The 26,373-nt window shown below is 44.1% G+C and overlaps 1 protein-coding gene across 5 annotated transcripts in view; it reads right to left on the bottom strand.

Moving 5' to 3' along the window:
• The window catches only part of LOC309330822 (uncharacterized protein), a 49,786-nt gene extending 27,557 nt beyond the window's left edge, over positions 1–22,229 (bottom strand). Inside the window, exon 1 of one of the 5 annotated variants that reach the window (XM_081842710.1) lies at positions 22,207–22,229. Coding sequence is in view for 1 of the 5 variants with exons in the window: in XM_081842705.1 (XP_081698831.1) it covers positions 21,840–21,929 (90 nt within the window). In the remaining 4 variants the exon portion in view is untranslated. Of the gene's footprint in view, positions 1–19,296; positions 19,395–21,055; positions 21,163–21,693; positions 21,764–21,839; positions 22,093–22,206 lie in introns of those variants that run through there. The other 4 variants (XM_081842705.1, XM_081842706.1, XM_081842707.1 and 1 more) reach the window with 4 other exon arrangements.
• Positions 22,230–26,373: the final 4,144 nt, after the last annotated feature.

Below are 26,373 nucleotides of genomic sequence, written 5' to 3'. Positions count from 1 at the left end.
CTTTAATGCTAGCTCATGTTGAAATGTTATACTTTTGCTTGGAACTGATGTTTTATAGTGTGGAAATTGCTAACTCCCATAATCATTTACATATGGTAAAACTGCTGTTATGTAACTGGATGAGTAATTTGTTTTGGGCTAAAATAAATAAATACATTCCTTCCCTCCCTGTTGACTTAAGGTGTTGTGCTTTTCCACTATGGGAATTTGTTTGTTCATGCCATGGACAGCTTGTAGACCGGTGGTTCCAAATACTCTCCAGCCACTGCTCTTCCTCTCTGAGCTACAAGCAGGACTGCAGCTGACACATGGGGAAATTGTGCATAAAAATGAAAATATTCGTGGAAATAACACACAAAAAGACACATCACATTGGGAGAAATTGCTTGCAAAAAAAAATACATTTGCCATAGGTAAAGGTAAAGGGACCCCTGACCATTAGGTCCAGTCGTGACTGACTCTTGGGTAGCAGCGCTCGTCTCGCTTTATTGGCCGAGGGAGCCGGCGTACAGCTTCCAGGTCATGTGGCCAGCATGACTAAGCCACTTCTGGCCAACCAGAGCAGCACACGGAAATGCCGTTTACCTTCCCGCCGGAGTGGTACCTATTTATCTACTTGCACTTTGACGTGCTTTCAAACTGCTAGGTTGGCAGGAGCTGGGACCCAGTAATGGGAGCTCATCCCGTCGTGGGGATTCGAACTGCTGACCTTCTGATCGGCAAATCCTAGGCTCTGTGGTTTAACCCACAGCGCCACCCGCGTCCCTTACATTTGCCATAACAGCATATAAAATACATTCATTAAGAGAAATGTGCCCTAAGATACTGAAGAATTTTCATTAGGATTTATTTAAAATGCAAAATTACTGCAGAAAGGGAGAGAACTGAATTTAAGATTGGAGAAATGGATATGCAGGGTGTCATTTATGTCCCATTTGTGTGTTTTTTAAAAATCAGCCAATCAGGAGCGACTGACAATTAAAAAATTCAGAACTTTATAGTTAAATGGTTAGATAGGGATTGCCTGTCACTTAGATAGAGGCCTTTTTTGGAGAGAGATTAGGGTTAGCTCGGCAGGTTAACCCTATCTGATCCCCTGAGAGGAAAGTAAAAGTCTTAGAAGGGGCTTTGAGATTGCTGCTGTTGTAGAAACACAAATAGCCATTCTAGGTGGAAATAGTCTATTCGGAGACTAGATTTAAGCAAGAGTGCTGCTTCAGATTATATAGTGCTTCAGGTAAATAGTGTTTGCCTTAAACTACGTATTTGTGCCTCACATGAGTTGAAAAACCCTACTAAGTGCAAATCAATAAAAAGTCTAGTTTTGCTCCAGAAGTGCCTCCTCATTGTTTTCTGAGATAGGTGGATGCATGACATCCTTCGCTCAAGCAGAACCCCCGAGTTCAGCTTAATAAAGAAACCTTACCACAAACAGTCAAAACAGCGTTGTTAATGGGAAGAGTCGGATTTTTATAAACACTCAGAAAATCGGTGAGATTACCCAGCTCCCATCTTCAGTGAGGGAGTCTGTCATAACACACATAAGGATTGGGGTGGTGGTAGACATTTTAAAAAATAATAATAATTAATTAAAACACAGAGCATATTTGATCACTGGTGGAGGAAGAGGTGGTGGGGGAGCGCACTGCCCCTGGCGCCACGATCCTGGTGGGGTGCCATCGCGGCCGCCCCCTGCGTGCTGGGCGCCATGCCCTCACAGGCGGCAAGCCATGCTCCCAGGACACGCACTACACCCTCCGGGATGTGCGCCAGTCACGCCCACGCCTGATCTCCCCCCTCAGTACCAGAACATGAAGCTCTGCCACTGTTGTTGATCTACCTTGCCAGGCCTGCTCTGAAAACTAAAGGATAGTGTGTCTAATAATAAGGGACTATAATGACTATCCCCCATGATAGATTGGGCAAGAGATGCGGGACATAACATAATGTTTGAAGACTGGGAAAGGTTGTGGAGGAAAGGGGTCAAGTTCACTGCATGTACGGTGTTAAAGGAAAATGTTATGAAAATGATGTATAGATGGTACTTAACCCCTGTAAAATTAGCAAAGATTTATCACAATAGTGATAATGCTGGAAATGTAAAGAAAAAGAAGGTACCTTTTATTATATGTGGTGGACCCGCCCCAAGGTGAAAGACTTCTGGGAGAAGATTTATAATGAACTGAAAAAAATGTTGAAATATACATTTATTAAGAAACCAGAAGCCTTTCTTCTTGGAATAATAGGTCTGGAATTGCCCAAGAAAGATGCTAGATTGCTTTTGTATGCCACAACTGCTGCTAGGATTTTGCTGGTCAAGAATTGGAAAACACAAGAAGTGCCAACAGTGGAGGAATGGCAGATGAAGATGATGGACTTTTGGGAGCTAGCCGAGCTGACTGGAAGAGTCCGCGACCAGAAGGAGGAGGAGGAGAAGGAGGAGGAGCACCAGGAGGAATGGATGAAATTTAAAGACTATTTAGCTAAATATGCTAAGATAACTTAAATAGAAATACTTGCAAGTACCAGATTGGCTAAGGATTTAAATATGTGACGTTATAGAATAATATGTTTAAAGTTAAATATGAAAAGAAAGAAAGATGTTAACTGAGTAAGTAACTTTTATGAGAAATTAGTTTTGGAAAACTGTGACAATGATATACACTGAAACTCAGCCATGTTAACAAAAGTGGAACTATTACAATTAGGATTTATGTTTGTTTGTGTTGTTATTAATCTGGAAAATCAATTGAAAAAAATTGAAGAAAAAAACACACCATAATGACTATCCCCCTTCATGGATCACTGCCTTGTCTTGGCGAAGGGGCTTGAATAATTCAGAGAAGCTATGAGCTATCCCGTTCAAGGCCACCCAAGACGGACAGGTCATAGCCGAGAGTTTAGACTAAATGTGATCCACCTAGAGAAGGAACTGGCAGTCCACTCCAGTATTTTGCCAAGAAAACTCCATGGACATAAAAAAGGGGCAGCTTTGAGAAGTGAGAGTTTCCAAGGCATGCTCTGGTTCATGGGGTCACAGAGAGTCGAGCACGACTAAAATAACTAAACAACAACAACAACAACGACTATCAGACACGAGTGGCATTTGCCAACTCTGCATTAAATAATTAAAATGATGAAACTAGATACCCATAATTATCCTGCGACTGCAGAAAAGCCCTTGACACGGCTGGATTTACCTTGCTTGAGTTAATGGCGTGGGAGTGAGATAATCACTTTGAACAGTTCATTATACGAACGCATCCTAGTATCTCCACCAAGATCATCCTGCCCACACCTGAACATTCAGTGGAAAGGCCCTTAATAACATAAGAAGAGGCTGCTGGGTCAATCTAGGCCAGCATCTTGGACGCATGTACAGCACATTTGACGTTATCCAATTGGGAGGTTATCAGAGCACAGATTACTGACGTTGGTTTATCCCATTCCAGAAATAATATTTCCCCCACTTTCTTGATGTTTCAATGGTACATTGTTGTTGATGCTGTTTAGTCGTTTAGTCATGTCCGACTCTTTGTGACCCCACGGACCAGAGCATGCCAGGCGCTCCTGTCTTCCACTGCCTCCCACAGTTTGATCAAACGCATGTTAGTAGCTTTGAGAACACTGTCAAACCATCTTGTCCTCTGTCGTCCCCTTCTCCTTGTGCCCTCCATCTTTCCCAGCATCAGGGTCTTTTCCAGGAAGTCTTCTCTTCTCATGAGGTGGCCAAAGTATTGGAGCCTCAGCTTCAGGATCTGTCCTTCCGGTGAGCACTCAGGGCTGATTTCCTTCAGAATGGATAGGTTTGGTCTTCTTGCAGTCCATGGGACTCTCAAGAGTCTCCTCCAGCACCATAATTCAAAAGCATCCATTCTTCGGCAATCAGCCTTCTTTATGGTCCAGCTCTCGCTTCCATACATCACTACCGGGAAAACCATAGCTTTAACTATATGGACCTTCAATGGTACATGGGAATGGATATTTGCAGAGGATGAGCAAAAGGGTCAAGAATTCGGGGACAAAAATAAAGCCTTTTGATGGAATGTTTTGAGCTAAGTGAGAAATAGGATTTTGGAGATGGGGTGAAGTGGGTTGTTGACAGCTCCTTCTCCTAAACCAAGTAAGAAATTCCAGAATTGAGTTCACATCCAAACTTTGGCCTCTGGGAAGTTAAATCCCACACTCAGAAAATAATCCTATGAGGTTGGGTTGAACTCTGTAGGAGAAAGTTTCTTTCCAGCCTTCCTAGCCTGGACAGAATGAGTGGAGTTGGCTAATTTCGCAGAGCCGAATTGGCTTCTCATTCCTTTTGAAAAAAAAGTTATTTGTTTTAAACCCAAAGATGAAAACAGCTTGGAATTTTGTTTTCCAACACTACAAAGCAAATCTTCTTTTATGCAAACTCGTAGGATGTTCCACATGTTGGATGTCTGCGCTGCAGAAAGCCATATGAGGTTGAAAGCAATCCATATGTGGAAGAAGAGCATGCGGACAAATCTCTCCCACCACTTACTTCAGTCTGTGGACCTCCCAGAATGTCCCCCAGCCTTGAAGCAGTTCCATATACTCCCCCTCCCTGTCCCATTGATAATGCTAAGTGATTCTCACTTTCCCGAAGTCCAGGGATACTGGCACTAAATTAGTTTGGATGAGGCAGTACTAGACTCTCTGTAATACTACGGGTGGAGAGAAATTTGATTCACGTTGCATTGAAAGGTGAACCCACCTAATTTGTGCTTTCTAAAACAATAGAACTCGAAATGCACCCATCCTTCAAAACTTGCACTCCTCTGAATTTTGCAATGCAGTTCTCCAGCCAAGTACAGTGGACGCTTGGGTTGTGAATGTAATCCGTGCGGGATGCACATTCGCAACCCACAGCGTTCGCAACCCGTGTCTGTGCGTCTGCGCACACGCGGGTTGCGATTCGGCACTTCTGCGCATGCGCAAAGCGCTTCTATGCATGTGCAACCGTCAAAACCCAGAAGTAACCCATTCTGGTACTTCCGGATTTCGGGAGTCCGCAACCTAACAAAACACAACCTGAAGTGTCTGTAACCCAAGGTATGACTGTAAATGTGTACGAAAATGTAGACAGGTCAAAACCAGCACTTTGACTAGGGCCCAGAAACTAATTGGCAGCCCAGGGCATCTTGCCCATAGAGGCAAGTGGCGCTGGGCACCAAGTTCTGGAGGGCGCCAGGGAAGAGGCAGAGGCTGGACACGGTGCCTCCCGGCATCAGCTCACTGCCCTCACCCACCTCCTCCATGCCACGCAGAAGCAGCACCGTACCCGGAGCCTCCGCCTCTTTCCCATCAGAGGAGCCATCTTCCAGCCGCTGCCCGCCTCCTCCAGCCCCACAAAGCTGCCGGCAGTGCCACAAAAAGGTCCGCAAATCTGGGAAATGGGGGGGGGGGCGCGTCAGAGGGATCTTTGCAGCACAGTGCCAGATATACTTAAGAGGGCCCTGTGGCAGCCAGTACAATCAGGACCAGGATCAATGTAATATCTTCAAACCATCTTGGCCCCAAAATCTGCCAACTACTTCTAGCTAATCTCTTGATGCCTCTCACCTACTGAAGGGTGTCCTATTCCAAAGAGTGGGCAGAGATTGCAGGTCATTAAGGAAAATATCTTGTTCTTTTGTCAAAAGCATCTGGTAACACTTTGAGCAAAACCATGCTGTTCTTCCAGACACTCTTTTTAAAAAATAAAATAAAATTGTGCATTCATGGTTATTTGTGGTGATGATATCAAGGCAGTTATACACAACGCGGGAGGCACTGTGGTCTAAACCACGGAGCCTCTTGGGCTTGCCGATCAGAAGGTTGGTTGGTTCGAATCCCCACGACGGGGTGAGCTCCCGTTGCTCTGTCCCAGCTCCTGCCAACCTAGCAGTTCGAAAGCACACCAAAAAGTGCAAGTAGATAAATAGGTACCGCTGCAATGGGAAGGTAAATGGCATTTCCGTGCATTCTAGCTTCCATCACGGTGTTCCATTGCGCCAGAAGCTGTTTAGTCCTGCTGGCCACATGACCCGGAAAGCTGTCTGTGGACAAAGGCCGGCTCCCTTGGCCTGAAAGCAAGATGAGCGCCACAACCCCATAGTTGCCTTTGACTGGACTTCACCGTCCACTTTCAATACTATTTGCAGTATGATGTGTGGATGGTCCAGAATAAATCCTCGACTAATTCACTATGACACGTTACAGAATCTCTCTCTCTCTCTCTCTCTCTCTCTCTCTCTCTCTCTCTCACACACACACACACACACACATGAGTCTGGATGGGCTCAGTGACAAATTGCTTACCTCTCCACTCTTATATCCCAGTCATAGCTGTCAACTTTCAGATTTGAAAATAAGAAATAAGGGATCAGCAGCCTTGAAAATAAGGGATCAGCAGCCTCACCTGTCCCGGGGAGCCTTGAAAATAAGGGATCAGCAGCCTCACCTGTCCCGGGGACAGTTTATGGGATATCTAACAATCCAGGATAGCAGCAGGAAGCAGCGGCAAACGGCGCTGGAATAAGGGAATTTCCCATTTGAAAAAAGGGAAGGTTGACAGCTATGATCCCAATACATCCCTGTGCCCGTGATCTTAACTGGGAGTTAGGAGTCCAACAAGAGGGAATGGCTACCCATGCATGATAACAAAGCAACACCCTACACAGGTACTTTTAAAACAAAACAAAAAACCTACACCAAAAAGCTGAATTGGCAATTTGAAAATGATGCAAATTAGACTGTCATCTGGCTTGTTCACACAATTGAGTCACTACCTGGATCTCGCACTCATGAAGTAGAGAACATGCAAATCAGTCTGTCATTGCTAAAAATTGAGACTACTGCCCTCAAAATCTAACTTATCCAAAGGAGAAAATTGTAAAGGGGGATTGGGGGGTGGGGGAAGATGAGGAGATTCTGGGAGTATTGCTTTAATCTGGATTTCAGGGGGCAGGATGCTTGTAAATTTCACTGCATTGCCTGTGCATCACTGCAAAGCGTGGAGACCCAGCAGGGATGGGAATGAGAAAAGGGCCCTGGTTCGTCAGTCACAGGAAAGGCCAATCAGGAGAGTTGTTGTTGCAGAGTGCTCACCAGCAAGCAGTTTATTTTTCCCAAATTGTTCTGCTGTGCCAGATCCAAAGTATATTGGTCAACCCTGTATCTAAAAATACAAGAACATCACACAAATAGAGAATCATCTCTCAAGGGTAGCCCTTAACCCTGCTACCCTCATAATCATAATTTTCTTACCTCTAACTGGTAAAGAATATGGGATCAATATAAAAATATATAAAGAAAGTTAAAGAATCCAGCTGTCTCTTCTGAAATCAGTGCTTGGTGCCCTAAGAATTGGAACTGACTTCTGTTTGTTTTTAACATCTGGAGGAAAAACAACTTCCTTAGATATAGAGATTTGGTTATTCAGGATAACTGATTATTAAAGAATCAACCAGGAAACCCCTTTAAGCACATCCAGGTTTTTATAAACATAAAAAATCCCATGATTAATGATAATTCAAGAAGGTAGATGGATTATGAAAAATTAATTACCAAAATGACTATATTGTCAAAATCATACCATTTAGTATTGAAATATGATACAGAATTCTAGCAAGTAAAGGATTTTATGATTAAACTGATGCAGAAAATAAAGGAAAGAATACCCCAATGGAAGTATGGGAAAGCTTATGGAAAAGATCGCCTTATGTATAGCAATAAAGGGAGATTGTAACAAAGTAGTGATGTGGTTTTATCTAACCCTGGTAACAATACAGAGAAAATACCCAGGTTTATCCTGGAAATGTCAAAAAGGAAAGGGGGGTTATTACTGTATACGGTGGGAGAGTCAGCTAGCCAAAAAATAAGACTTTTGGAAATATAAAAGGTTTTATAATAGAAATATTGCTAGATGACAACTCCAGTTTTCCATGGCCATTCGTTATACAGTTGGAAATTAGCAACATCATGGATCAGGGACTGGTTAAATTGCAGGAAGCAAAGTGTAGGAATAAATGGACAGTTCTCCAAATGGAGAGAAGCAGAAAGTGGAGGCTTCAAGGATCAGTACTGGGACTCGTGCTTTTTAACCTGTTCATAAATGATCTAGAGCAGTGGTTCCCAAGTCAGTGGTCTGCAGATCCCAGGGGTTCCATGGCACCATTCACATAACAAAAACTACCATAGAGATAATAAAATTTTCAAAAGTAGGAGGTCCATAGCTTGGCTTTTGAAAAACAAGGGGTCCACGGTACTTAGCTAATTGGGAAGCACTGTTAGAGTTAGACGTGAGGTGGCCAAGCTTGCTGATGATACTGAATTGTTCACGGTTGTTAAAACAAAAGGAGGTTGCAAAGAGCTCCAAGATGACCTCTCCAAATGAAGTGAAAGGGTGGTAAAATGGCAAATGCAATTCAATGTAAGCAAGTGTAGAGCGATGCATTTTGGAGCAAAAATCATTAGTTTCACATACACCATGGGTAGGCAAACTAAGGCCCGGGGGCCAGATTCGGCCCAATCGCCTTCTAAATCCAGTCCACGGACGGTCCGGGAATCAGTGTGTTTTTACATGAGTAAAATGTGTCCTTTTATTTAAAATGCATCTCTGTGTTATTTGTGGGGTCTGCCTGGTGTTTTTACATGAGTAGAATGTGTGCTTTTATTTAAAATGCATCTCTGGGTTATTTGTGGGGCATAGGAATTCATTCATCCCCCCCCCAAAAAAATATAGTCCGGCCCCCCACAAGGTTTGAGGGACAGTGGACCGGCCCCCTGCTGAACAAGTTTGCTGACCCCTGACACTCATGGGGTCTGAACTGGAGATGACAGATCAGTAGCAAGACTTGGGGGACACAGTAGATGTTGACCCAATGTGCAGGGACTGTTTTTTTTAAAAAAAGGCAAATTGCATGCTACGGATTATTTGGAAAGGAATTGAAAATAAAATGGCCAATACTGTAATGCTATCATACAAGTATATGTTATGACCACATCTGGAGTATTGTGGACAGTTCTGGTTGCCTCACCTCAAAAAGGATATTGTCGAGTTGGGAAAGGTTCAGAAAAAGGCCACCCAAATGATCAAGGGGGTGGAACAACTGCCCTATAACGGAAGGTTGCAGCGCTGGTAGGGTTGCCAAATTTCAAAAAGTGAAAATCCAGACACAAAAGTTGTTGAGGGGTTGTTGTTTTTTGCAAATTTTTGAGCTATTTTTAAGGAAATAGCCAAAGTCTACACTTCCGACTGGACATTAAAGAGATTTCCAACAGCCAAATCCTGGCAATGTCCAGGAACTTCCAGATGTATGGCAACCTTAAGTGTTAGAGACTTTTTAGTTTAGAGAAAAGGTGAGTTAGAGGTAACATGATAGAAGTTTATACAGGGGTACCTCGGGTTAAGTACTTAATTCGTTCCGGAGGTCTGTTATTAACCTGAAACTGTTCTTAACCTGAAGACCACTTTAGCTAATGGGGCCTGCCGGAGCACGATTTCTGTTCTCATCCTGAAGCAAAGTTCTTAATCCGAGGTACTATTTCTGGGTTAGCGGAGTCTGTAACCTGAAGCGTATGTAACCACTGTAAAATTATGTAGAGCTTTTCTCCCTCTCCCACAAGAACTCATGGAGCTCCAATGAAGCTGAATGTTGCAGGATTCAGGACAGTAGACTATTCTTACGTTTTATGTAGCACCTGAAGGATTGCAGATTCCCTATTAACCCTGCTTTAAGTAGGGATTTTGGAGAATTAGGATGGAAATTGAAACAGAAGTTGCCAATGTCTGCAGAATTTGTCCCATGGTCTGGAAAGGAATACAAACGGTATTTGCTGCTGTTGTTTTCAGCCTGCAAATGATATGTAATTTATGATGCCACCCCCCCCCCCCACATTTGCATTGTGTTTCCTTCAAATTGAAATGAGTGGCATGGAATAATTTAATAACAATGTAATTATTTACATTAAATTCCGCCACTGGAGACAGCAAGACAAATAACGTGGATTTTGCCAGAAACTGAACTGCAGCAGAACGGAAACAGCACTGCACAGTTGGAACATAGTGGGAATGGAAATCGATGCCTTCTTACATCCCTAGCTCTAAGTGATGGTTCCCAGCTCTGAAACTCACTGAGCTGTATCCAACTAAATAGATCTGCCAGTGCAAGTATTTTTGCTTGTCCAGTGGTACTTCCTCTGTGCCCTCCCCAAGGGTTTGTGGGGACCCTCAGAACAGATTTAGGGGGGCATCGGAAAGGAGGGAATATTTCTTCATGCTGCCTGAAGTCCTTGTGCTAGCAGATCTATTTAGTAGGATGCTGACTATTAACGCTGGCTAGAGGCATGCCAACACACACTTGACTGAATGGTGTTCAACTTCACACTATAAACTTTTCCGATTTGTATTTTCTCAGACTTAAAAAGAAACTGCTGCAGAGTTTTTGATGCTGCTCTTGTCTCCAGAGTTGTTTTAGCTGTTTTAAATTCTCTCTCTCTCTCTCTCCCGCCCCCCCTGACACACACACACACACACACACACACACCGGCTACCCTTTCTGAGGTAAAAAGGCAATTAGCATGTTATAACAATACACAGACACGTCAGTAGTTGCAATTTTAGAAATTCTCCTTTCCCTTCGTCATTAGAGAGTATTGCTATGCTTCATGCACTCAAATCATTAGGCACCAAAACAGAGACATGAATACCCCAAACACTGCGTTCCCTAAAGCAGCTGTCACGGCAAATCAGCATCAGGCATCTATACATAGGGAAGTTATGCTTAGGCACTTATCAAGGGAAGGGTTGTAGCTCAGTGGTAGAGAGTCTGCTTTGCATGCCAGAGGTCCCAGGTTCAATCACCGGCGTCTCCAGCTGGCAAAGACTTCCTGCCTAAACCCTGGAGTGCTGCTGCAAGTCAGTGTAGATGATACTGAGCTAGGTGGTGTGACTCTGTACAAAGCGGCTTCCTATGAACAAGCTTTGAGAGAAAACCCAAAACATAAATCCACATTCTAAAAAAGCGAACACCGCCAGTTCCATTCTCAAACCAGAGTATGGAATTTGGTATAACCAGAGAGGAGCCAAACGTTGATCAACTTCAGGTGGCCACTATTATTATTATTATTAACAACAACAGTCACATCTAGAAACTGGAATTTTCAATGGGCATTGCTGTCCACTAAACATGCAAGTGTCATAGCTGGTGGGAGATGATCATTTTCTGTGTTGGAGGCAATCTCAAATGATCAATGTCATGCCTATATGCCAGTTGTAAGATTGCTATATAGTCAATTACATTGCCAGCAGAATTCTAATTGAGTTTGGTACCTTTCTCTGTGAAGTAGTGTTTTTATTTGTACACAGATTGTAACAGCTGGTGTTTTTAGTTTGATAATTTTATTTGCTTAATTGTTTATACATGATGGCCCTTGTGGTCCCTTCCAACTCTACAATATCAAGAAGTCTTTAATGTTTGGTGTTTTATTATGTTTTTATAAGTGCTGGAAGCTGCCCAGAGTTGCCAGCGGAAACCAGCAGCTTTTGAATTATGGTGCTGGAGGAGACTCTTGAGAGTCCCATGGACTGCAAGAAGATCAAACCTATCCGTTCTGAAGGAAATCAGCCCTGAGTGCTCACTGGAAGGACAGATCCTGAAGCTGAGGCTCCAGTACTTTGGCCACCTCATGAGAAGAGAAGACTCCCTGGAAAAGACCCTGATGTTGGGAAAGATGGAGGGCACAAGGAGAAGGGGACGACAGAGGACAAGATGGTTGGACAGTGTTCTCGAAGCTACGAACATGAGTTTAAACAAGCTGTGGGAGGCAGTGGAAGACAGGAGTGCCTGGCTTGCTGTGGTCCATGGGGTCACGAAGAGCCAGACACAACTAAATGACAACAACAATCAATCATCATCATTATTACAGTTCTATGATTCTATGTTTGTATTTCATATTTAAATTATACAGGCCAGTGGTTGATGCAAAAATCTACCTATCTAGAACTGTCAACCAGAAGGAGACAGAAAATGTTTCTTCTTTAATCTGTCCTGCACAAAGCACCCCCAGTGTCTCCATTTCCCAGCTCCCAGTTGCGGGTCTCCCTATTGCAGTCTCAGATTTGAAATACTCCCTTTCTGTGTTTTTTCCTCCCCAGATAATGTACCTTAGTGAACATCATTGGTATTTGCTCCTTATCATTCCTTCCAATAACAAATTCAGGTGGGGAGTGCTGACAGGATTGCAGCCAAAACAAGGCCGTGGGGAGAAAAGAGGGAGGTATCAACATATCTGGTGTAACCCCAAGGTTTTTGTTTTAGAAGTCTTCTGCTTTTGGGGAGGGGAAGGCGTTACAATTCCATTCTACACCATGCTTGTGTTGGTCCTTTGGCTTGATGATTGTGTTATTACAATTTTGGGGCCATATCAAATGGAACCCAGTCAGTTTTGCCAAAGATTGACAATTATTGGCTTGTGATAACAAAGAGTTGAACTTCTTAACTGGTGGTGCTTAAATATGAGAGGTCACATCAGTATTGGCATTCTGCCGGCTCCTGAAGACATGGCCATTTAGGCAAGCATTTCATTGAATTTGAACTTGTGATCTAATTGTTTTAATTGCCTTTTACACCGCTTTCCTTACTATGCTTCTTAACTGGCTTTTTTATTGCATTTTTAAATTATGGATCCTTTTAACACCTTGACTGATTTTTTAAATTGTGAATTTTAATTACGCCTGGATTTTATACTTGTTTTGCATGCAGAAGGAAATGCTTGACTTAGGTCTTTTTTGTCCTTCCCCTCTTTACTAAAAAATGTGGTACGCCAGTCCTGCTGTATCTGGGGACTCTTCAGCTCTAACACCAATGCCAATGGAATTGGAACTGGCAGGGGGAAAAGGCAGGAAGACCAACCACTAGGTGGAGCCAGAGCGAATGATAAGCAGAGCCACCCCCTGCACCAGGGGTGCCAACTTGAATAAAATATTGCGGTGGGCAGGTAAGCCCCGCCCCACATAATCGATCACATGAGACACAGTGCACACATACAATTTGTGTGTAGCATCTTAAAATTTAGACAGCATCTTAAAAAACAGAGACATCACCTTGCCAACAAAGGTCCATATAGTTAAAGCTATGGTTTTCCCAGTAGTGATGTATGGAAGTGAGAGCTGGACCATCGAGAAGGCTGATCGCCGAAGAATTGATACTTTTGAATTATGGTGCTGGAGGAGACTCTTGAGAGTCCCATGGACTGCAAGGAGATCAAACCTATCCGTTCTGAAGGAAATCAGCCCTGAGTGCTCACTGGAAGGACAGATTGTGACGCTGAGGCTCCAATACTTTGGCCACCTCGTGAGAAGAGAAGACTCCCTGGAAAAGGCCCTGATGTTGGGAAAGATGGAGGGCACAAGGAGAACGGGACGACAGAGGACGAGATGGTTGGATAGTGTTCTCAAAGCTACCAGCATGAGTTTGACCAAACCGCGGGAGGCAGTGGAAGACAGGAGTGCCTGGTGTGCTCTGGTCCAGGGGGTCACGAAGAGTCGGACATGACTGAACGACTAAACAACAACATCTATCAACGTGGGGGGCCCGTGAGCCCTCAAATATTTTATTGGGGGTGTGAAGACTCCTCAGCCCCTAGGAGTTGGCTCTTATTTCCTGCAATGGTTGCAAGAAGGCAAGTGTGACAGCGGTTGGCTCCCGGCAGACAAAGGTTGCTGGGGCAATGTCTTATTTGCCCTGCTGTAATATCCTCCACTGTGAGAGACCCCGGAGAGTCAATGCCAGTCAGTATAGGGATAGATGTACAAAGGTCTGTATCCAATGTCCATTTGTTGCGCCAGCAGATTGCAACATTTAAAGGTTGTGCAACAAGGGAATCCAGCACAACAGTTGTGTAATCTGCTTAACAGTAAACTTTGGTAATGCACTTGTATTTCCCCCTGTGCAACAATGTTCTGTTAGCACAACTATACCCCCAAGTGATTTCAAGGTAGTGGTACATTGCATACAACCCCAAACAGTACGGCTTAGTAGAGTTCACTAGTGTAGCAGCAGATACTGGAAGAGAAGCGTCCATTCCTTCCCTGCCCGCCCCCTAATTGTGGTAGTGTTTCCTGGCTATAAACAGTGCTTCAGCAGTTGCATGCCAAGGCACCAATTCTGTTGCCCTGGCTGCATCATTTACTGTACGGATTCAACTTGCATTATTTGGTCGGTTGATCTGGCAGGAGACCTCGGTACGGCAAGCTGTGATTCTGGCTCCACTGCCAGTTGCTTTTACAGACTTAATAGCTGAAATGTCATAGACTTTATTAATCAGACTGCATTCTTTGCTAATTGATGGACATAGTTTCGGAGTTGAAATTTTTTAATACTTCACTGAGCTCGGGAGTGATCCGTCATGGAAAAAATACACAGCAGACTTTCTCTCTTGCTTCAAGCGCAACCAGCCCTAGACTGCTTGGGACATTCTCTCTTCTTCTTCTGCTTCATGTTATTTACATTATTATCCCATCCTTTGCCTTAGGCCGGGATATGGAACCTGTGCCGTGCCCTATGTTTTGGACTACAACTCCCATCAACCCTGACCATTGTTTTCATATACAGTAGTATCTCAGGTTACATACGCTTCAGGTTACAGACTCCGCTAACCCAGAAATAACACCTTAGGTTAAGAACTTTGCTTCAGGATGAGAACAGAAATTGTGCTCCGGCAGTGCAGCGGCAGCAGGAGGCCCCATTAGCTAAAGTGGTGCTTCAGGTTAAGAACAGTTTCAGGTTAAGAACAGACCTCTGGAACGAATTAAGTACTTCACCCGAGATACCACTGTACAGGATTTCCTTCAGATGGCTCAGGGGGTTGGATAACTATATACCCTCCAACTTTTCTCCAATGAAAATAGGGACATCCTAAGGAAAAGTGGGACATTCCAGAATCAGATCAGAAACTGGAACAGTTTCTCTAAAACAAGGATGTCCCTGGAAAATAGGAACACCTGGATGGTCTGAGAACATAAAAAGAGCCTGCTGGATCAGACCATCTAGTCCAGCATCCTGTTTTCATGGTGGCCAACCAGATGCCCATGGGAAATCCACCAGCAGGACCCACAAGAGCACTCTCCCCATCCTGCGTTTCCTAACAAATGTTATTCAGAAGCATTACTGCCTTTGACCGTGGACGCAGAGCATAGCCATCTTGACCAGCAGCCATCAATAGCCCTCTCCGCCATTAATTTGTCTAAACCCATCTAAGCCGGTGGCCATCACTGTCTCCTGTGGGAGCAAATGCCATAGTTTAACTGACGTTCTTCCAACATTCAGCTTCTTTGAATGTCCATGAGTTCTAGTGCTTTGAGAAAGAGAAAAGAAACATCTCTCTCATGTCACCCCTTACTCCAATTGAACTTAAGGTAAAGGTAAAGGGACCCCTGACCATCAGGTCCAGTTGTGGCCGACTCTGGGGTTGCGGTGCTCATCTCACTTTACTGGCCGAGGGTGCCGGCGTACAGCTTCCAGGTCATGCGGCCAGCATGACTAAGCTGCTTCTGGCGAACCAGAGCAGCACACAGAAACACCATTTACCTTCCCGCTGGAGCAGTACCTATTTATCTACTTGTACTTTGACATGCTTTCGAACTGCTAGGTTGGCAGGAAAAGGGACCGAGCAATGGGAGCTCACCCCGTCGCAGGGATTCGAACCGCCGACCTTCTGATCGGCAAGTCCTAGGCTCTGTGGTTTAACCCACAGCGCCACCCGTTTCCCTCCAATTGAACTTACTCCCTAGCAAATATATTTACTTCTGCAATCTTATTTATAATGACTATTACATTCACAACAGCAGGAGAAAGAGGTACAGACTCCTTTAAGAAGCCATTGCATGTGGTCTGAAAGAAAGGAGGCGGAGGGGAGACTGCATTTCCTGCCCTACCTAAGTGGTGTCCCTGGGGGGATTTGAATTCAGGCTTCTTAAAAGCCTGCACTCTAGACAACACACTGCCCCACACTTAGGAGCTAGCAGGAAGCATTTAATTTCAACTATGCATATGTGCTTCCTCCTCCTGGAATCAACATATTGTGGTTTTATTTATTTTTATTTTTATTAATAAAAAACAGAATTCCCCAAAAATAAATTGGACCCAGTTTTCAAATCAGCAATTCAGTTGGGCAGAGGAGGGAAGAATGAACCTTGAGGCACGATCATAAAAAGAGAGAGCGTTATGCTCCAGAATTATGGCGCTGCTTCTGCTAATTAAGGCAGCATGGTATATGGAAAACGAGACGTATAGATAGAGAAATCTGGTTTCAAATTCCTGCTCGGTTGTCAACCTCACTGGGTGTCCTTAGGATCACCCACCTCTCGACCTAACCCACATCATATGGCTACTGTGAGCATGAGAAACCACACCAGACCATCTAAACCAGGGGTTCCCAAACTGTGGTCTGTGGACCAATGGTGGTCTGTGCTGTTTTTGTGGATGAAGACAGGAGACTATCCATCACATCAAATATTCATACAGATTTGCAGTTGTTCATCCATTGCCTCCTCCACTTCTCACATAATATTCTGCTGTGTTACAACCGGAATGCTACAGAATTAAATATAAAATACAGCAAAGAAACAGGCAAGAAACAAAACAAGCAATAAAATACAGTTGCAGAGTATTGCAATTGCTACGACAGGCAGAGGTTAGTATGCAACTACGTATGTACTGAAATTAATGAACACAGCTAAGTTGGACCCATTAATTTCAATGGGTCTACTCTGAGTAAACCTTAGTCGAATTCCACCCAGAAAAACCATCAAGTGGTCCACCAAAACCCTCAACAACTTCCCCGTGGTCTGTGGGAAGAAAAGTTTGGGAACCACAGATCTAAACAAATTGTGAGGATATTTTCACTTTCCTAAAGATGCAACTACATACATATGCTAGTGGATAGCCTGACTGGATCTCTGTGGGACTTACTTGTTTCTCCTGGGGTGTGGAGGGTCTCCCTTAATAGACTTGGGGCAGTGGCCAAGTTTGCATATACTATGTGGCATGTGTATAGCCACAAATTTAACCTGACATTTTTTGGGGGCAAGGAGTGGGTTGAAATAAACTCTGACTCTTGCTGTCAGGGTTTACACCGAGTATGTGGTGTCAACAGGATTTTTGGGTCCGGTACACAGTGGTCAGGTTTGCACATAACCCAAAACTATGGTTTAGCATTATGCCTGAATGCTGCCAGTGGCTTAACTATAGTGTGTTTACTTTCAACAAACCACAAGTTGAAGCAATGGTTTGTTGTTGGTTGTCCAGGGACTCAGGCAGGAATCTTCCCTGGTCCTACCTAGAGATGCAAAGACATGGACCTGGGACTTCCTGCACATACAGCAGATACCCTATCTCTGAGCTACAGACAATCAAATACAGTACAATCTATTGGCCAAATTTATTTTCACAATGACCTGAGATGAATGTGATAAGTTATTTGAGACTGGTTTCTCTGATGATGTCTCCAAATATATCTTTCATTAGGATCCACCTAGCTCATGTAGCAAAGATTATTTGGAAAGATATACAAGCAACAATATTCAGAGCCAAATTTAGGTGATATAACTAGGGCTGTACTCCAATGCACCTGGGAATAGGCTTGACTGAGTTTACTGTCAAGTACACATATATAAGACTGGGGTGTACAGTGTTATCATATATGACAGTCTCCACCAGTGAGGAGTTACAGTCCAAAACATTTGGAGGGCATCAACTTGGGGAAGGATGCTATACAGACTTGCGCAAACTAGTGGATGGGTATCCAGCACAACAGCTGTCCTAGCCAAAACTTGTTGTATAGAAGATTCTACAATCCATTTGCAACAGCCAGAAACCTGCTTATGTATTCTCTTGTACAATAACAGGCAGATCCATGCCATATTTATAGCCAATGACTTTTCCAAAGAATCATGGGAACTGTAGTCTGCTAAGGGAACTGCAAATTCTAGCCCCATGAAGGGGGGAACTACAGTTTTCCTAGATATGCAGTTGAGGGCTTTCATAAATGAAAGTTCCGTTATATAAAACTCCATGCATACAGAACAGTAGCCTTTCGGGGGGGGGTGAGTTTCTGACCATGTCTTCTCCCTGATCTGCTAGCTTTTTGTGCACACAAAGGATTTTTATTTTTACATGGAGACACATTCTATCGTACACCCTTGACTGAAAAACAGTAGGCTCCTTCTATCTGGGATGGTCTTCCTCTTCCACCGAGCTCGCAGTTTTGGGAGGGACACACATGGAGCAGGGAGGGAGGGAGGGAGGGGACACCAGTCTAGCCAGTCAGATCAGCCAAACCAACCCTGGCGATCAATGGGGTGACAGATGTCACAGCCAGATCACCCTCACATCCTATCATATGCGTCCCTGCCTGCAACTGAAAGTAGTAAAGTCCAGTCACAGGTTTACCGCCTCTGTGGGAAGAAGGCCTAGCCAATAAATCTTTTAAAAATAAATTTGTAGGCTTAGTGGTTTGTTCAATCAAAGCTCCAAGGCAGGAAATTATACTTTTTATTTGTCTGAATAGGGACAGGGAGGTCTATCAGAAGGCTCTGACAGAAACTAATTTTTTAGCTCTCAGAACCATGCTTAGATGTGCTGCAAAGCTGTGCAATGGTCTTTAAACAGACCAATGTTGAAATCATATTCATGACTCAAAATGATTGTGTTTCCAACAAAGAAAAAGAACAAGAAAGAAAACTTCACAGCCACAAGATTAATGGCTTGTGAAGTCTTAAAAGGAAAAAGCCAATGTTATTTCTTGTCAAAACCATGAAGGCCAAAAAAAGACCCCAGACTGCTTACTTTCTCCTCTTCAAAAGCCATCTGTCCAGTCATATGGACGCTTGATAGAGTGCAATGCGCATTCAAAACCAATGAGTTCCCTGGAAAAAATCCTGGGAACTGTGGCTTCTTAAGTGACTGCGAATTGTAGCTCTGTGAAGGGGAATACAATGTTCTCTTAAACAGAAAAAGTAAAAAATAAAAATCAAATATGAAAACACAGCACAAACTCCATTCGTAGGTAAACAAAATAACTGAGGTAGGAGCTGCACCAACACGTCACCCACCCACAAAAACATCTCCCAAATACATCACTGGCAGTCCTCTGCACACAAACCTCACCCTCAACTATTCCCAACTACCACAGTACCCATAATACAGCTAGTACGCAGCCAGCTATTTGTTGCAAGGCTAACATCTGGCACACAAAAAATCCTAGGCAGCATTAAATACAACCAGTTAATTCACCCACCTCTATCTAGGGCAATACAGCATCATACAGACAGCAATATAAGTGTTCCCTTCTCATCTCCCACCCAACCATAGTTGGTTGTTGTTAAATTGTTCTTCACCCTAAGGTCTTGGGGCAGGTTACTGGGACAGATCACAACAATTTAAACACAATTTTAAAAAACAGTTTGAAACAACGTACAATCAAAAAAATTGGGTGGGCCCTAAAAATCCTCTCACGGTAAACTGAATCAGTCTCTCACACTGAGTCGTATTAGTAAACCTTACAACCCTTCAGAAAATATAATCCAGACTCTGACCCTTGGCAGCAAAGAACCACAACTTCAGTTACCACCCAATAATACTTCACTCACTTTCTCCTCTGGGATAATAAATTCAACTCTAGAAACTTAAAGCAGGTTGTGCCCTTGAGGCAGACCCAATGAGTTCCTATGCATACATGGTCAAAATCAAGGAACTTTAGGCCAATGGAGACAAGGTGTTACTTGTGCTAATGCAATTGACATGTGTGCTTGTTTATATCAACAGTAGCAGAGGGGGAAGCCTGAACAGGGATACTGTATTTCTTTGGCCTGGGGAGTGGAGTTTAACTCTTTCTTTCCAAATCCTGACAAAATTGGCTCTCAGAAGCTGCTTCTACCATTTCATCTGAACAGGGCCAATGGACACTACAAATGCAAACAGCAGCTTTGGAGTGAGGATTTTTGTCAGGAGCATGTCAGGGATAGAAAAGAGTTAAAATTTTACTCCTCACAGTCCCAAAGTTGTTAAGGCTTCCCTGAGGTTACTGTTTACATGAATTAATCTGCATATTTATTTTTTTAAAATGTAATCAACATCATTTATAGTTTGGACCATTAGGTCCAAAGTAGAGCTAAGTTAAAGTAATTTAGTGGTACACTTGTTCTGTTGACAAAATGATATGCACCAATGGAACGTAGGCTGGCTTCCCCCAAAGAATCCTGGGAACTGTAGCTTTTCCTGTTAATCGTGCTGCTTTAAATGTGGATCTTTATTGTATTTTTATTTTTATTTGTAATGTTTTATTTTCTGTTGCCTCTGAAAGCCTTATTGGAAATGTAACATGGCATAAAAATTAAACACACACACACACACACACACACACTCACGAACCCTGCCATTTTCACTGCCAAATTTCAGCGATGGAACAAATGCTTAACCTATGACACTTGCCTCTTACAATCTCTTTAAAGACAGGAATCGAGAACCAGTGGCCCTTCAGATGTTATTCAACTCCTCACTTCGCTGGTCCAGTGCCAGATTTAGGGCGGTGCAGGCTGTTCCTCTGCAAAGGGCACCAAGCCAAGGGTGCAAACTTGGGGGGGGGGGAAATCCATTTCGGGGTGCCAAATTTTGGCCTTGCACAGGGCGCCATGTTACAAAAGATGACCTATGTCCGCCCCTGATTAGCCTCATGAAGCATGACTTACAGTCAGGGATAATGGAAACTGTTCGCCAAAATACCTGGTGAGCAATAGACTTCACCCCACGTTGACAGCAACAGTGTGAGAAGAGCAATCAAACAGATCACACAGGTTTTTGCAACCCTACAAAAGCCTGAAGCACCTGTTTGCCTAAAAAGGGAAAGTAGGAGGAAGGCAGGAGGTAGCAGGTACAGTTTCAGACCTCCAAGTCCCTGAAAACAAAGCAAAAGCCATCCTCTGTTATCTGTGGCCAGAGGACCAAATTAATCAGCTCAACAGGCTCATCTGAGCAGCTCTGCCTCGCCCCCCCCCCACCTGTTTTAATCGGGATTTCCATCTAAGGCACCGATTCCAGAGCGTGAAAAGCCTTTTAGATATGAGGTGGTCAGGTCCTTCCTTGCAACTTAATTAAAAGGAGAGCGGGGCGGGCGGGGGAGGGAGGGAGGGAGGGGAGGGGTACACGTGACAGATCAAAGAGGAAAACACACTCGTGTGTCCTTGCTCTATAGCCCACCCCCCGTCTCCAAATTTTCCGCGTAGCATAGTTTAAAAAACCCAAAAACAGAAAAAGACCAGAGTCAACGGGGTGAGAATAAAAGGCGACCGTGTACGCTGCTCTCCACTCTCGGGCAGAGAAAATCATAAACATCTCCCCTCGCTGACTTGAAAGGCGGTAGCCGCCTCCCGCTCTCCACCCACCTTTTTTTTTTATTTTTCACACATGGGCACAATTTGCAAATCAAAGCGTTTCCTTCTCTTCCAGATCCCCCAGCACAACCACCACCACTCGCTGGAAAAACAAAAACATCCTGGCATGTCTGGACAAGCCAACCCACCAACACCCCCCCCCACTCCCCGTGTCCGTCCCCCCCCCCCGGTGGAAGAGAAAACGCAATTACGCACCAACCCCACACTTTGTGGCTCGGCGCCCCCACTCCCCACGCATCACCTGCCGCTGGAGTTGGGAGTTTTAAGGGTGCCCCGCCACCCCTCACGAAGAGGGAGAAATCTACCCAGAAGGAAGGAGGGGGACCCGAAAGAGAGCACCCCCTCCCCTCCCGCCCGCCCACCCACCACGTAAACATCCCCACGGGGTTACCTTGGCTTCTGACCCCCAGATGCAGAACGCCGCCGCTGTCAGCAGATGGAGCCAGCCTGATCTCAGGGGTAAAGGGGGACTTTTGCCCATGCTTCTTGGCTCCTGGAGCTGCTTTTGGCAGCGGGTTTGTGCGTTGGGAAGGGAGCGAGAGCAAGAGCTAGAGCAGCTGTTCCTAATACCTTTCCCTCCCAAGATTGGTCCTCCTTCTGCGCCCTCTCTCTCTCTCTCTCTCTCATTCCCCCTTTCCTCCTCCTCCACTCACTCTCTCCTCCTGTTCTCCCTCCCCTCATCTCCTTTCTCTTCGCTCTAAACTCCCCCCACCCCACCAAAAAAAAACCGCACAAAACACCCTCAGGGTGTGTATCACCTGCAGCAGGGATGGGTGGAAGACGATGGGGAAAGTTGAGGTTTTTCCTCCCTTTGCTCAGACACCATTTAGGTCCCAGGAAGATTTCTGGGCGTGGGAGCTGCACACAGCCAGCAGCCTTGATTTCGTGGGAGAAACTCATGGATGGTTGTTGTTGTTGTTGTGTGGTGTCGTCAAAACACCACCACCACCAAAAAAAAGAGGTCTATAAAGGATTCTCTTTCTTCCCTTCTCTTCCCATCCAATCCCCAAAGCCAGTTTTCCACAACTGAGCCAGTCCACTTTGAAAAGAAAAAAAGTTAAGATCAGAGGAGGAGATTTATTTATTTTTGCAGTCACCCCTATAAGTCCAGCAGCTGTTACAGTCTTAATTACCAAGCTGAGGATCTCCCTGCCCTATTGAAGAACTCTCCAAAATGATCTACCTTACCCAATGCTTGCCTTGTCTTACAGGGACAAACAAAACAGGTATCTATTGGACTTCCACCTTCAGCTCTGATAAATATTTGTCAAAGGAACATGGGGGTCCAGGTTTAGTCCTCAGCATCTTCAGGTAGAACTAAGAGAGATTACCTTCCTGAAATGTTGGAGACCCACTGCCACTCAATGTTGACCCGCTCTGGCTTGGTATCAGAGGCACCAACTTGACTAAAATATGGGCCCCCCCCCCTCAGGTAACCAACGCCTTGAATAATTAATCACATGACTTGGCATGCACACACCATTCGAATGGCAATGGCCTTCAACTTGGGGAGGAGTTGACCCCTCAAATATTAGCTCCTATGTTTGGTATAAGGCAGTTTCCTATGTTCCTAAGTTACAGGAGGAAGCAGCTTCCAAACTTCTATGTGTGCATGGCCATGGACCACTTAAAAATTGCTCAAAGCCGCAGTAGCCTACTTAATAAACTGTTTTATTTGTTCTGTGAATCAAAGCACATAAGTGATATTTTAATAATTGTATTCTTGCCTTTCTAATACAATGGATAAAAAAAAAACTAAAGTAATGTTTCCCCCTTCAGCGCCACATCGCTGTCAAAACTAGCACCATATAATGAAAAACACAGGCCTGGTGCATTATTAGCCTGTTTGATGCTTTGAGCATACACAAAACGGCTTTGATCTCCAGTGTGGAGGGGCGGGGGAAATTAATAAAATTTATGTTTGGATTAACTGGGCTATTAAAGTTTACTTACTAATTGCTCAACTATTGTGGAGGCAAAATCCTTTGCAGACCTGCAGCAAGTCATTTGATGATACACCAATAGATCTTAATCAACCTCTGCCCACCCCAAGTCAGATTATTTGTCCGTTTAGCCCAGTCATGTTGACAGTCTCAGGCAAAATATTTCCCATCATCTGCTAGCTGATCATAGCTGCATACACATTACCACTTGCTCTGGCTCCAGCATGCTTCCACCGCTGAGTAAACTGGATGTTAGCCACGGTCAATACGTACCCTGTAGCTTCTTGAGAAATACTCATAGATTCATAGAATTGTAGAGCCGAAAGGGACTACGAATGTCATCTAGTCCAACCCACTTCAATGCAGGAATCTTTTGCTCAACTTGGGGCTCAAACCCACAACCCTGAGATTAAGAGTCTCATGTTCTATCACATGGGTAGGCAAACTAAGGCCCGGGGGGCCGGATCTGGCCCAATCACCATCTAAATCCGGCCTGCGGATGGTCCGGGAATCAGCGTGTTTATACATGAGTATAATGTGTCCTTTTATTTAGAATGCATCTCTGGGTTATTTGTGGGGCATAGGAATTCGTTCATTTTTTCTCCAAAATATAGTCCTGCCCCCCACAAGGTCTGAGGGACAGTGGACCAGCCCCCTGCTGAAAAAGTTTGCTGACCTCTGTACAGTGGTACCTCGGGTTACATACACTTCAGGTTACATATGCTTCAGGTTACAGACTCCGCTAACCCAGAAATAATACCTTAGGTTAAGAACTTTGCTTCAGGATGAGAACAGAAATTGTGCTCCGGTGGCATGGCAGCAGCAGGAGGCCGCATTAGCTAAAGTGGTGCTTCAAGTTAAGAACAGTTTCAGGTTAAGTACGGACCTCTGGAACGAATTAAGTACTTAACCTGAGGTACCACTGTATAATCAACTGAGTTATGTACTCCCACCCCACTCACACATGAAAGCAACGTTCACCACAACCCGTCACAAACAAACAGCTGCACCCTAGGCCAACCCCAACCTCTCTCACCACCAAAGGAACACAAACAAATAGTGAAGAGGACCAGCACAAGCGACGCTGACACAAAACCCCACACATACATTAAGTAGAATAGAAGCATTGCCACCCGACCCCACCCCACTCACCATGCCCCCCCTCCACCTCTTTCCCCCTTTTCTTCCTAATGTAACACTAATGTCTCCAACAAATGAAACTGATTTGTAGAAAATGTAACTTGAAAAAAGAGACATTGCACATACTTTTGTAAACCAAGAAATCTTTAATAAAAATGTGTTAAAAACAAAAAAAACCCCCAAAAAACTATGTACTTTCCCTCAAACCAGCTTCCATCCAATCTGAAAATGGAAGCGGCAGTTAAGATGAGGTGTGTACATTTCAGATAACCATTGCACATGCTCAGATGACAGCTTCGTTGAATTGGATTTCAGCACAGGGAAACAAATCAGGAAATGGGCATTGTGTGAAGAAGACATCCCTGCCCTCTCTCTGGTCTGTATAGCATATGACTTGAAATGGAGGGGCGCAGGAATGATCTTGCTGTGTTTCAAACTTCTATACCTACCCAGTTTCAACTAGAGTTGCCTGCCAGCTAGAGACTGAATCTTCTGCTTTAAATATATGGTGCAGATGTCCCTTCCCTCAGGCTATTCCCTCAGGCTCTTAATCTCAAAATAACTTAATCTCTCCCCACATCTTTCTCCCCCACAACTCCACAATGCCTATGATAGCAGTGTGTCACACCAAACGTAACTGACTTGTAGACAGGACTCTATGAACTGAAAACGGAGGTGCTATATGTGCCTTTGTTAGCCATGAAAATCAATAAAAACAATAATAAGAAAAGACATGGCATACAAGGAAAAAGAAAAGGGAGGGAGGAGGAAAACACAAGATCAAAAGGAGTTCTTAAAACTTACAGTTATTTAACTTTCTCTCCCCATTGTCTGTTGATGGTCTATAACCAGCAACACAGTTTTGGACTTGCACCTGCTGTGTATTTCTCTAAGGTCTATCGTTCAAAATACACTTTATTTTGTTTTGGCTACCAAACTGCTGCCATCTGACAATGGCATTTTATGAAACATAGCCCTTCTTCTCAGCCCTTAATCTGAATTTTGAAAGAGAAGTTGAGTTGTGATTTTTCTCAGCTCTCACAGTTAAATCCCCCTGTGATTGTCAATGTTAATACAAGTTGGATGTGTGTGTTTTTTTGGTGGGGGGAAATCTGTCTGACAAGGAATTCAAAAGGATTTAGAAAAGAAAGAAAAACCCACAAGAACGCACAAAGTTCTGAACAAGAGCCTTAATCTGACAGTAGCAAAGATTCTGATTAGTGTTCTTACATCTTTAGGATGTAAGCCTGCAGAGAGTCTCAGACAAGCACATAATGTGCTTGGAATAACCTGTCAAGCACATAGCGCGAGCGGATGAGGGGAGTCTGCAGGTTTAAAATTGCTGTTCCTTTTAGGAACTTATGACTCCCCATTAACTGAATTCCTTTGTAGAGGTCATCTGAGTACAGTCACCATAATCCCTTCAAGAAAATGCCAATTCTGCTGCTGTACTAAAATTGAGCTACATACTGATATAACACATGCTGTTTCCCCCTCTTTGCTTAAGCTGCCAAAGACCCAGTTTCACCTCTCCAGTAATTCTTCCCTCTTACCAGGTTCGACTTCCACCTGCCACCCAGTTTCACTTTGGCCATTCCTAAGGATTAAGAAAGCAATAAGTCACGGTATTCACAAGCCATTATTTCAGTTCCTTAAGTCTCTTGGCACACAGGAGTACCCAAGGGACTTAGGCCCCATCTGAACTATACATTTAAAGCAGTATCATACCACTTCAAACATCCATGGCTTTCCTCAGAGAATCCTGGGAAATGTAGTTTGTTGATAGTTGATAGGAGTCCCCTGTTGCGCTCGCAGAACTATAGTTCCCAGAGTGGTTTAAAA

Source organism: Podarcis erhardii (genome assembly GCF_964252035.2).
Source record: "Podarcis erhardii genome assembly, chromosome: 15".
NCBI classification, from domain to species: Eukaryota; Metazoa; Chordata; class Lepidosauria; order Squamata; family Lacertidae; genus Podarcis; species Podarcis erhardii.
Note: the sequence above shows the minus strand (reverse complement) of the source record. Positions and strands in the feature narration are given on the sequence as shown.